Genomic DNA, 14291 nt, shown 5'->3' on the forward strand with positions numbered 1-14291 from the left:
ACCTTATACTAATGTTATAAGGTTCATTCTACCTTATAATAGTCCAAGGTATTATATGGAATATAATAACTCAGCAAATTATTCTTCCTTTCGCCTTTTTTCCAAGAATACATTTTTTTTAATTTGTGATTTCCAATTGAAAGTTTCTTTTTGCACTGAGTAAAGTCTCAAACTCAGGATTGGATGGATATAGATAAAAACCATATGTATTGTAAATGTTAGAGTATTGAAAAATATAAATTATTCTTATTGGAGATCAACATTTTTTGTCTATTTTTGGAAGATTCTCTTCTTTCTTCAAGTTCACTGTAACACTGTTAAGGTTAAATTTTGCTGTTTTTTTGAAGCAGTACCCTTGCACGTCTCACACATCCAATTATTTTCCTTTCTTTCTACTCCTTGTGATTGTAGATCATCCACATTGTCTATTGCCGGTTTTAGATTATTCAAATAGAAGAGCTTTTACCCAATAATGTTTGCGTATATGTTGATGTGTGTAGTGCAGTGCTGTAAATGGCCAATCTTGCGCGCCTTGTTTTATACATGTTAATACAATTTTTATACAAGTCCTTTGTTATACATGTTAAAAATGTGTAACTATTTTAAATTATGTATTCTGTAAGCCTTCAGAGTTGTTCTGAACATTGTTTAGTGTAGTTTAATTTTTGTCACAGAAAGCTGTATAATCGAGCAGAGCTCGCACAGTATGTGCAACGTCAGAATTTTATAATCTTACATTGAAATCAATGGGTAAAAATACTAGTCTCAAATCAAAACGTATTATCCAATTGAGTGACATTACATTGATTTATTTGAGAAAATAATCACTCTGATATTACAAACGTATGCATTCAACTCAAACCTGTCCGCAGGAAAAAAAATTGAGAATAATAATTATTTTGGGAACTGTTCCTGTTCCGGTTGATTTTGAATCATATTGCATAAAAATATGCATAGTATAAATCATATTATTATAGCCTGTTCAGGCTACTTCCAAAATATAATCATGTACCTCAAAATATTGATCATTAAATATCTTATAACTAAAAATACATTCACCGAATTTCAATTTTGAAGGTGTAATTAGGTACCTTGTTGCAGCACTTGATATATGAGTTATTATGGGGGCTTGACTTTTCAATAGAATATTCAAGAGACCAAGTTTCAAAGAAACTAATTTCATCTTAAAACTTGTATCAAAATACTAAAATAACTTGTGAGTTTTAAATTAAACTTGTTTCAATTTGGTTGTGATGAACATTGATTTAAAAGCTTTGAAGTTTGAGTGAGTTCTCAAATAACTCGAAATGTATTTCAACACTTAAAAAAGTGTTTACCCTGTAGATTAGCTATAAAATAAGTCATAAAATAAAGCTATTTTTACCCTAATCAAACATTTTTAACGAATGATTCTTGTCAAAAAACTTTTCTATTTATTTTATGACAATGACATTTTAAAAATGCCAGTTTTATTGCGATCCATGAATTCCATGCGATTCATGAATTGCGATCCAAGCCCCTCGCTGGGCTAGCAAATTCTAACAAACCTAAATTTCTGCTACTTTATTTTACTCTTCTTAAAATTTACGTTTCCGGTACCTCAATACTTATTGGCCATTTCTTTACACTCAAATGAATGTATGATATCTGATGAAGCATTCATCATTTCACCAGTGATCGCACTTTCATGATAGGAGTTTGTGCAACTGGCCTTGGCACGTCATCAATTATAATGATATTCACATCAAATTTGCATTTATTAAATATACCCCTCATGTTGCGACATCTTTTGAATACTTTTGTATTCCGACTTAGATATAATATTTATCTATAGTATAAATTGTGGAATGTAACTTAGTATGAATAGCAGTGATTCGTTTTCACTTGTAATTATTGTAAGATATGTTTTATTAGATATGTTGTTTGAATAAAGAGTTATTGATGTTTTACGTTGATTTCACTTCACTAAATCTTCAAATACTATAATGAGGAACCTGTTATTAGAATCAATTTTGAATACCTTACTCACTCCTCTTTTCATAAACCAGGATATGTAGTACTACGGGCTGAAGTATGACAGTCGTAATATGACAGTCGGCCCATTGACGGCTTGAATTATATATTCAGGCGGTGGGACCTTCCCCCAAGGGACTCCCCACCAATAAAAGCCATACGAATTCACTTTTTTTTACTACGGGTCAAGTTTTAAAATAATTTATAATCTGTTGAGGCATTTATTACGAATAATCCAAGCATTTAATTTCCATACAATCAGTTTGAATACCAAATTAATGTTTACCACTTCTGACTGAACTAATTTCATAGAATGTTTTCGATTATTACAGATAGCGATGTGCATCAATGATAAGTCTGTGTATATCTCAGTTCTAATTACTCTCATTATTACTTAGATTACGATCAAATGATATCCTATTGCACACCTTCAGTGAAGTGCCAAATTCGTAGCTGGGGAGCTTCATCATATTTTATAGTTGTGAGTGAATACCAATAGTACTACCAATAACAATAGTTCTTGTGAGTGATGATAGTAATATTGTTGGATGTATTAAGTCGTGACGTATTATGTGTTGAAGCATTCGTTTTGAATATTTGAAGCATTTGATTTGCAGTCCTCAGCTCTTGTTTGCGACCAGTAGTTATGGCGCGTTACTTGGCCTCCACTCTAACCATGTGTCCGTTAGCACTGGCAACATAAATCTCTCCTTTGGGCCCAGAGCAGAGGGCATTGATGCAGACACCGAGGTCGAGACTGCCGGTGCATTTCTGTGTGGCTGCGTCCCAGCCTTTCAGTGTATTGTCGTAGCCCCCGCTGTAGATGGTCAGTTGAGGCTCCTCTGACACGCACAGCGCATTCACTATCATCTCATGTGCCTGTACAAGCAGAGGTCAAATTTAGAAGATTTTATTAGAGATTGCAGTTTAACCAACTGCTGGAATATCATTACCGTACTGTATAATAATTATTTCAAGTCCTTAATTCTATTTATATAGCTTTTATTGGATATTTTAAATAATATTATTATTATACAGTAATAAAAGTCAAATTTATGAAATGGGTGGCAGCAGTCGGCCATATTGAATGCAATCACAACCAATGCAATCTTTGGGAACCCTAAGCACACCCTTATTTATGAACAGAGATTCATCTTCTATATACATGTCATGGTAAGAAACTTGAATTCTCCAGGCCAATTGCATCTTATATTTTCATTTTTTAATTCAATTATTGAAGCAAAAATAAATCACTTCAAGATTATACGTTTTTTACGATGGAATATTTCAAATTTGAGAAAGCTGAAAGACATTGCCATTGAACTCTTCAGGCCAATTGCATTTAACCTTTTCATTCAATAATTGAAGCAAATAAATTACCTCAAGTTTATACATTTTTAAAGATTTTTCGAAGGAAAATTTTTAAGATTGAGAAAACTGAAAGTCATTGCTCTTTAAATACTTTATCTAATGACTTTTTTCAAGAAAATCCTATGTAAACTGTAGACATGATGTGTTTCCAAAAAATGCATGATTTGACTGTTTCACATTGATCTCATGAGACATCAATTTAATATGACTGACTGCTACTGCACACTCTTAAACGGAAAGTGATGAAATACTTGACATCGATTACAAATACATTGTAATTTATTCCAAAGCCTGGTTTATGGCATTAATCCATATTTTATAGATTAAATTATAATATTCTTGTTGTTATTCAGTGACTGAAGATTGAAATGAATTTCATCATGATAGATTTCCTGTTTATCCAGTACGGTACTGCCTCTGTCGAATATGGGACTAGTTTTCCGTCCCACACTTGAGAATTGAAACACCTTTGGTTCTGTAACTGAAATACCTGAACAGTTGATGAAAATGTGATGTGTAGCATGACTGAAACATTTGACAGCACACAATCCTAATAATGCTACAATACGTTAATGGGGACTAGTTAGTTACTATTCTTGAAAATCTATCCAATTCATCTGTGATGCCACTTGAAAGATTTAGCCTGCACACAAATGTACGATAGTAAGTTTGGTTTAACTGGACCATACTGCCATAGAGAAAATATTATTTTTTCAAAAGTACAATGGTACTTTTCCATTATTCTTATTCTATGGTACTACGTTGGCATCCTGGAGGCTTGGCAAACACCCGGGCTCCAACCAATGTGTTCAGCAGCACTAAGACGGTCCATAGCAAAAATTGAACATTGACGTTTTTGGAAATAACATGTTGTGACAAAAATAAATAGAACAAGCTTCGCTATTTTAATTTTATTCTGTAGGTTGAGTTATAGAGGAAGGCGGCAACTATATCTTAAATCTACTTTACAGGAAAATGAAGACAGTCTCTCTATTCCATTATTTTCTTGTAGGTTTTGCTCAACATTTTGCGCCAATGAAAAACTTGAGATAAAACTGCGGTGTTTAACTAAAAAACCAATTTTGTCAAAACCTTAAATTTTGTCAACAAACTTTATGTAAAATTACCTACCTTCATTTGAGCTACTTGTTTGAAACGACTTTCGACTGTTGTTTCATGAAGGAGAACGTTCCTTCCACATCGGCTCATGAAGCAAATCTTGTCCCCCGCCAAACGAATGGGGCTCCGGCCTTCCACAGCTCCTCGCGAAGTGAATTGATTCTGTTTCTCTGAAATAATTGTAAATAAACTGTTTCAGGCTATTATACTGTTATATCTACAAATCATCATCTGTAATATTAAAATGAATATTATAACAATAATACTAAAAGCAATATCCCAATGAAAATATGCCACCAGGATTGTAGAACTGGATGTACTGCATTGTACGAGTATAATAGAACTAGTATAATATATTAATTTCAACCACCGCAATTGATTATTGTGATTGTGATTATTATGATAAAATAGTATCACATATTATCAGTATCCTGATGAGATTCATTCGATTATAATTCACTCCAATATTGTTTTAAATTTCTATCTTCTCTGCGAATTTTCAATTAGCCAGCTCTCATTTCAAAAATCTAGTTAAATTTATGTTGATATGGAACGCGAGCTAAGGATGCTTCGAGCTCGTAACTGGAGGAGGCAGGCCGAGGATCGAGATGGAGAGGCTATGTGAGTGAGGCCAAGGGTTGTAATGACCTTTAGAGCTGAGGAATAACAGGCCTATAAACATGTAGTAGTGACGTCTATGTTATAGTAGTAGTGACGTTTATGTTTTTTCGTAATTCTTATTAGAGCAAAACACACCAATTAGCCCAATAATTATTCAATATTGATATACTGTAGCACAATGTCGCTATTGTTGAATCCACACACATCTCTTCGATGTATTAAAAAATGTGCTTTATTATTAATCCTTTGTGAATCAGTTCAAAATCTTAAATTTATTAATAGACTACGGTACCGGTACCTGTATTCAACTTATGATTCGTACCTATATTATTTATTATTATTATATTAAGCCTACTGAGTACTGATTTCGCACTTTATTCAGTTCTCTTTTTTATTATTGAAGCGAATAATCTAAGCATTATTATATTTAGCCTACTGATCAGCATTAATAACATACATTGTCTTATTCCTGGTAGTTTAATCTTATTTGTAAAATGTGAGTGAAATAATTCACTTTCCTTGAAGAAATCTGGATTTTGACCTGATTTGTAAATCAGCAGGGATTATAATTACCTGGTAACATTTCTGTAATATTGATATCCAAATTTCGGGCCGTAAAAAGCATGTCTCCATGCACGAGAAGATCCCATATTTCTTCTCCCATTTCATAAAGAGCGACTTGTTCATCGTTCTCCCAGACGCGAACCTGCAATACATTAATCAATTCCATGATTATTGTTTTTGTGAAATTGTTTGATAGTCTGTAAATCAATCCATGCTATCCGATGTCATACATACATCACCTGGTACCTATTCAAGTAATCAGTACATAACTTATGCTTGAGTGCCTACTGGTGATGTCTAATACTATGTTGTAAATATTTTACATGCCCAGTTTCCTATACAGGCCCCATTGTGAATCGTAGAAGCTAATTTTCCATTGTAAAAATTTTGATCAAAATATTGATCACATGTATAAAATTTATTGGTTACCTGTATCAAATAATGATTTGGATAGATTAATCTGCTACAATTTAAATGAGTCTTACACGATATTTATCTTGTATAAAAACATTCCATTCATTCCATCATGAAGAAAATATCTTACCGAGTCGAAAAAACTTGGTGTTGTCATAGTAGACTACTATTCAAAATGTTTTTATGATTCAACATTTACTATGGAAATGTTTCCTAGGCTTCATTCGAATGATGGAAAGAAGGAGAAACACAGAAACATTTTTTATGTTGAAATAAAATTCTAGTTATAAAATAGTTATTCCCCTTATTATTGTTGGGATATTTTTACTATTATGTTACATCTTCCCAGTTACTTTTTATAACTGTAAATTCCTTTTACTAAGGTGGACTGCATCCAATTCACCTATGGCATGTAGAAAAGTCAGTGAGCGTTCTGTGATGATAAACATAAAACTATTCTATCTTATTCAGAGCAGTCTTGTCACCATGTATTTTCGTGATTTGCAAATAAGTTGATTTTTGAAGGAAGCCTTGTTCTACTTGGAACGTGGTGTTTTGAGGGAAGACGTGCATGACCGGAAAGGAAAAATATGATAGAAGTAAAAAGAAAGGGAGCTTCAACTAGAGCTAATGGAAGTTATTCCCATGAAAATGAGGAACATAAACCTAGCAGCTGTTATATTTCAAGACCCATCACCTCTCACTTTTATCGCCAACTTATTCGCGTGCTGGGAAAGAACTGTAACACATGAAAACTTGTTAGATCCTTCCATCTGCCAAGTTTCTCCTTCCGTTCAAGTCCAAAGTTTGAAGGAAACGCTCTCAATAAAACATATTTAGAAAAAGGATACTTTTTCATATGCTACAGTCCTTTCACTGCCAATACCTATCAATTTAAGTCATCGAGGTCTTATTTTCAATTACTATTCTCACTCACATTCAATGATTTTTACTCAACTATGCACTTCTCTATAGAGACAGTGCAACTAGAAACATAGGGTACGAAAAATGACTATGATTTTTCATTATAATTGGGCTATTTTGGATGAATTTATCTTATCTATCTAGAATATAATTATTATCATTGTCCTTATAATTTCATTTATCATTCTATAATTAATTTTATTGAAAAAATTATCTATATAACTTAGAATTTTAAATTTAATTGATGAATGAGTTTCAATTTTATTTTTCATTTCATTAATTTTGAATTCTTTGAGTTGTAAACAACTTAGATTGTTAGTTCAATTTCCGGCAACTTGTATGCTTATATCAATCACAGTCACAGTACGCATCTGTAAGTTATACCATAGATAAAGGATAAGCATAAGTCTGGTTATACACTTGTCTCTGGTTATACAGAGTGGGTGAAAAGTCCGAGAACGGCTTAATATCTCATACACAGAGGTAATTCGATTGTGGGTGTGATTTGGGGATCCTACTCAAATTGAGAATACTACTTTACTATGAGTTCAAAAATCTGGTCCGCCATCTTGGATCCGCCAAATTGAACGAAACTTTATTTTTTTGAAATAGGAAGGTGGTCATGCGATACAAGATTTCGATACGAAATTTCAAGAAAAAAATAATGGTGAAAACCGCACATCGATATCTCAAACCGTTCAGAAGATATTCACATTATTAATCAATATCATGCATATCAGAAATGAAATACATAAGTGGTATTGATTAATAATGTGAATATCTTCTGAACGGTTTGAGATATCGATATGCGGTTTTCGCCATTCATTTTTTCTTGAAATTTCGTATCGAAATCAAGTATCGCATGACCACCTACCTATTTAAAAAAATAAAGTTGGATTCAGTATGGTGGATCCATGATGGCGGACCCGATTTTTGAAGTCATAGTAAAGTAGTATTTTCAATTTGATTAGGATCCTCAATCACACCCACCGTCAAATAATCTTTGTGTATGAGATATTAAGCAAGCTGTTCTCGGACTTTTCACCCACTCTGTATATGTATTCAAATTGACGTAGCTAATTAGTATCGGTACGTAGAAAAGCTTTTTTTTAGATATGGCTGCCTTCTGCCGAGTCTAACAGTGGCCTAGCTATTGTGAAAAAATTGAATTTTATCTCTCCAGTGGTATAAAAATATTGCTTATTTCAGAAAAGTACATATTTGAAAAATATGAATTTTTATTTAGAATCATTCTGTACGGTACTTATTTTTGAAGCAATTTTCTAGTCCAGCAACAAATAATTATACCTTTTCTATATAGCCTACCTTCAAACCTTTACTATGATTGGAATTGAATTGATGAAATTTTCTTACATTTCCTTTGTCTTCGCCGGAGTATAGTTTGCCGTTTGCTAAATGCAGTCTCAGAACTTCAATGTTGGGATTGTTTTGTAGAGTTTTCTTTGGTTCATTGTTCGATAAATTCCAGGCCTGGATGGTGCCGTCGTTGGAGCATGTGTAGAGGGTGTCGTCAGTCACAGCAAGGCTGTAAACGTTCACTGAGTGAGCTTGAAATTCAGAAATCAGTTTCAAGTCCGGGCTCCAGATCTGCAACATATTTATTACATAAAATAAAAACTGTGAGTGTTAACAATCTTGAAAGTGAAATTATTATGGCATTTATTCATCCATTCAATAATACAGTAGTTACAAATCCTATGGAGACGTGGAGAGAGCAACAGACTCAGTCCAAAACTCTCCAATTTTATAATAGCTTTTAAATTTGATAGTTTGATATATGCTAATTCACAAATTGAAGAATCTTTTGACTTCTGCAGCTCAAAAGTAACCTATTCTAGGAATAATGAATTCACCTAAGGCTACAATGAAAATTAATTTGAAGGAAAATTCCTAATTTCCCACAAAAGCGGGGAATATATTATCAAATATTAATTCCGTTATTCCAGTGCGTAGTCTTTTTTCGATTAGAAAGTATAAACTATACGATAGGTTTTTATAATTTATAATTGCATAATTTTTATAATTGATAATTGATAGTTTGGCAAATCTATCACTTTATTTTTAGGAAAATCAATTTATATTTTAGTGCGAGGCTTTATTGTTGAATATTATTAGGCAGTGAATTATTTTGTTCTTCATTATTCATGCTCTCTAGTTTTTTGGTTTTTAATTTTCAAGTCTCTTCCGTTTTAGAGTAATTAAAAAATGATCCACATACTATAAAGTTTTCATGTTTCTGACACTGTTCAGTTTTATGATAGCCTAGTTGAATCTAACAGAAGTGAACTGTTTATGTTGGGCCAAAAATAGAAAATTGCATTTTTCGCAGAAAAATATACGTTTCTGAATGAATTTCTATTTGAAGATGTGAACTATTACAATGTTCTATATGTCTTTCAATCTTAAAAAATCATTTTTCCTCAGTGGACCTTGAATGCATTTAACAGATGAGAAGATTTTTATGAAGGAATTAGATTCTTATTTTCTTGTAATATTTTTCTGCTACCTCTCAGAAAGCTGGAACATACCGTATATATCTAGGATTTGTTTGCAAAATACTCTTTATATAGATAAAGTATAATGTACCATCATCAACAGACAGCTTCCGTTATCAATTAATAGATTTAATTTGGGAGAGAACACTTTCACTCGATGTAACTGACCTATGAAAACAACAGAATCTTTGCCAGACCTTTTTATAACAGTGCACTTGAAATATCTCTTCAAACCAAACAAATCCCACGCTCATCGATACCATCTGAGCATTCATTCGCCAAGAGGTGAAAAATAGGACTACGAGTTTAAAATAATCTCATACTTTTAATCAAATAACTTTTGATTTAATTCATGCTTCAACTTGAATATTATTGGGCCTTATACTATAGAAAAAATGTGTCTGAAGTTATAGAGTTTATTATTTGATTGATATCAAATAGATAGAAAGGCTATTATGGCACTGATGTGCAAATAATGAATATTGCTATCCAATACCGTAATAGTTTGTTCAAGTCCTTTATTTCACATTTTCACAAACATTAATGTTACATGCATTTTATAATATCATGTCAATTACTATGAGAGATGAATTTTTAATAGGTGGCCTACTCGACATTTTCTAAGTTGAATTGAATTATTTATTGTCAAATAATACAGTAGATGAAATAAATAATAATTATTGATTAAGATAAAAAATTGAATAGACTACAATCGATTGTACTTTTCAATGATTGTGTACTTGAACTTTTTACTGAACTCTCAATTAGTAGAGCCGTGTGAAAAATATTTGGTTATTTTATTGCACTTTCAAAGAATTTATTGAAATCAACTTTCTATCTTTCTATGAAATTAACCAATTATTAACTATTCCTATAGCCTTGTAAACTTTTCTTTTTCTTTATACTGTATCAATAATAGTCAATAATTTTGTGTTTTTTTCTACTCCAGTTGGAAAAATAATTATCGAAGATAAGAATATTTTCCAAGAGCATGAAGGTAAATTGAATTTCAATTTGAATCACCAAACTTGGTTGTTCATGCAAAATATCAATTGATACAGTACTCGGAAACTTAATTTATGAATCTAGTAGGCCCTCGCTATTTTTCAGTAAAATAAAATGATTAATTCAAGCTTTTTTGCATGTATAAAGAAGGCTACTTGTATGTAATGAAGACTGTGTCTTCTTGGCTCTCAACTATTATTCGTGTGACTGATTAGTCATAGATAGTTTCAAAATTAAATGTTTCCATATCTCTGTGAAATTTATTTTGTCTCAATTCTATTAAATAATCAAATTTTGATAAATTAATAAAACACAAAACTTCTTGGTTTTGAGAGAAATCCATATTTTGAGTTTTATTCATCCCTCACTGAAAATATTACAATAACATTGGTTGAATGTTTCAATTGATTTTTATTTATCAATCTGCAATAGATTTGAAATCGGTCGGCCGAATCCGGTCGGGTATTTAAATATTGAAATATTTATTCTATTGAAAAAATTACATTGTATTTAGCTTGAATTGTTGTGTAGATTTAATGTATCAATAGAACTGAGCTGCAGAACCGATGATCGGTCTACCTACTATATCAACAATTGAATATCTTATGACAAAAATGGAAGCTCTAGAATAATAGGTACTTGTCAATCTGTAGTAATTGCAAATGCTAAAACATGTAAAAATGTCAGTTCTAGAGGATCATAGACGAAATAAAAATATAATATATATGCTAAAACATGTAAAAATGTCAGTTCTAGAGGATCATAGAAGAAATAAAAATATAATATATATGCTAAAACATGTAAAAATGTCAGTTCTAGAGGATCATAGAAGAAATAAAAATATAATCAGGATCTGATTGATTCACTTATAAAACATTACAATCACGATAGTAACCAATTACCTTACCTACCGAATAGTGGAAACAACAGTGTATACTGTAGTGTATATAAATATTTTGAAATTAAAAAAATATATATTTGTTTACCTTGATCTTGCCGTCATCTGCGCCCGTGTAGAGCTTGCCATTGTGGAAGGCAAGTGCGACCACATCTCGCAAGTGACGCTCAGCCTCGGAAACAGAAGCAATCACCTTGAAGCTCATCGCGGTGCCGACGAGATGTGAGTCGCCAAGATGCCAGACCCCGAATGATGATGTGCGCCGACCCTCCGACTCTGATTCCCCAAAATAGAGGAGACTCCCTTCCCGCTCACTGTTCCCTCACACACTCTTTCACTCACTCACTCACTCACTCGCGTGACGTGACGTCTCTACTTGCCGTGCTGCGATCATTGGCAAGTCTGACAGCCGCCATCTCAGCTGTATGGTGCGATGTGTGCTGTACATGTGCGATGCGAAGCGCGCTCTGATATTGCATCGCATGTCGATCCCTCAACAAACGCACCTCTTTCACCTGCACAACTCATACATATACCTTGTCAGTATACCTACCAGCAAGATAGGTGAACCCAACTCATTTCAAATACTTGCACTTCCATGTGTGCTGCCATTGTCTCAATCGTCTGCTCAAACATAATACAGCGTCAAGATTCACTCTGGATTGCCAGCATTCCTTATATATAAGACCAATGCTTCCTATTCAAACAATCAGTGACAGTTGAAAGTGAACCTCACTACAGCACCTTTCGCTCCATCCATTATAGCTGTCTGCTCACGATTGACACCCGTACAGTGATATTGTGTTTCCTGTGCAATCTTCTAGCGTGAAACGTCACTACAAATAGAATAATCATAACCGGGGATCGTTCTGTCACGAAATTTCAGCATTCGAATGTGTTTCTGAAGGTTCAATTCCTGTGCACACTATATGTTGGCCCCAAAAGAATGTGTATTTTTCAACATTTTGGTTGACGTCTTTCCCTTATCAACTTGTGAGAAAATTCTCCAGAGATGATCCAAAAATGTTTATACGTTTTTCCCAAAAACAAATCGACCAGAAAATGTTCCAATTTAAATGAAGTGGGCAATTATACTGATGTATTCCACTACCATCCACTACTTACTATTCATTCATAAGGTATGCATTGAACATTAATAGCACACAAACTATCACTCCCTAGAGATTCATATTATAGGGGTTTTGAAAATATCTCGAAGCATCTTTTCCGCTTCCTCCTATTCTATGATAATTTTATTTACAATCATTCACAAAAAAAAAAAAAAAATATGCTACACCGGATTAGTTGAAGACTAATTAGTTGTACAGATTAGTTGTACACTATGTTGAAGACTTGGGCGAGAAGATTAAATTTTTCTCCAAATCAATCATGAATATGCACAGCTCCCCCAAGAAGTTTTTTATTTCTGTTGATCAATAATTTTTCAATTTTATATAAGTTAAGGAACAGAACACAGGTTCTGTTCAAACTTAGTGAGTCAATGTCAATGTCACCTGTGGAGATGTGCAGACGATGCAGCACTTGGTGGGTGACTGCCCACCGTATTCCTATGAAGGAGGACTCAGTCGTATTCAAATGGCGGATGAGCTAGCTATGTCATGGCTGGAGGGGACTATGGGAGAGCTTTGCATCTGAACTCACAAGAAGGAATTAAACCCGACGAGACATATATTTATGTTGGACATTATAACCCTATATGTACATTTCATTTATCAGTTTGTCTATTTGTTGTTATTTGTGCATTTCATTAGTAGCTGAACTGGGCCTGAAAAAAGCATAAGCATATATTATAATGTTAATATTTGTAGGATGTTCCCCAAATTTCACCTGTGAGTAACTGAGTGCTATTTGTATATTTTTTATTCACTAATTTCATTTAATAAGTTGATGACTTTTAGAAATAGACTAAGTTACTAATTTTCAATTTATCAAATGTCAAGTGAATTATGATAATATACAGATGGAATTCGGGGTGAATTACAGCATTTAATTTGGATTTTAGTTTAATTGACCGAGCGAAGTGAGGTCTAATAGATTCAAGTCGACGTTTTGGCATTTCTCTTAATGTTTAAATGTTGGAATGTTTAAATGTTTATATGTAGCGCATTTACGGCGAAACGCGGTAATAGATTTTCATGAAATTTGACAGGTATGTTCCTTTTTTAATTGCGCGTCGACGTATATACAAGGTTTTTGGAATTTTGCATTTCAAGTATAATATAAAATGAAAAGGGAGCCTCCTTCATACGCCAATATTAGAATAAGAATCAGACTATAGATATAAAGAAAAATAAAAATCTCAGTACCCTTTTTGAAATATTTTATCACAACATGTAGATAAAATATTTTATGATAAAATAACATGTTGTGATAAAATATTTCAAAAAGGGTACTGAGGTTTTTATTTTTCTTCATATTTATATTACAAGTAGCCCTATACAGAAAAGAGATAAATCAGACTATATCATAAATCAGCTGACAAGTGATTACACATCTGTGTGGAGAAGCCAGTCTATTGCTGTATTTCCATAAGGTCTATAGTTTCAATCAAGTACTTGTGGATGAGAATACTGCGTGAGGTCTACTGTTCACAGAACTACTAGTAATAATTTATTATGATAATCGCAGTTCGTGATGAAATCCAAAATTGATGTATTTATTTTTAATGCTTTAAAAGCATTTTCCAATTTTATCATGAATCACTTGGTTAACACGCAGGATAAAAGCTGTAATATTTTGAAATAAAAAAGATGAAGATGATACATTCAAAAACCTAAAACCTTCAATGTAAATTCTGGGGGTGAGGGATAAAACCATTTTCCAAT

At 32.8% G+C, this 14291-nt stretch overlaps 1 protein-coding gene across 1 annotated transcript; it reads right to left on the bottom strand.

Moving 5' to 3' along the window:
• Nucleotides 1–924: 924 nt before the first annotated feature.
• LOC111043596 (zinc finger CCCH domain-containing protein 17) lies at nucleotides 925–11784 on the bottom strand. Its single transcript, XM_022328583.2, has 5 exons — nucleotides 11534–11784; nucleotides 8401–8634; nucleotides 5698–5830; nucleotides 4516–4673; nucleotides 925–2892 (listed from the first exon to the last, which is right to left on the bottom strand). The coding sequence occupies exons 1-5, from the start codon at nucleotides 11648–11650 to the stop codon at nucleotides 2668–2670; spliced, it is 867 nt and encodes a 288-aa protein (XP_022184275.1). The 5' UTR covers nucleotides 11651–11784; the 3' UTR covers nucleotides 925–2667.
• Nucleotides 11785–14291: the final 2507 nt, after the last annotated feature.

The sequence above is a fragment of the Nilaparvata lugens genome, chromosome 1, assembly GCF_014356525.2.
Source record: "Nilaparvata lugens isolate BPH chromosome 1, ASM1435652v1, whole genome shotgun sequence".
In the NCBI taxonomy this organism is placed as follows: domain Eukaryota; kingdom Metazoa; phylum Arthropoda; class Insecta; order Hemiptera; family Delphacidae; genus Nilaparvata; species Nilaparvata lugens.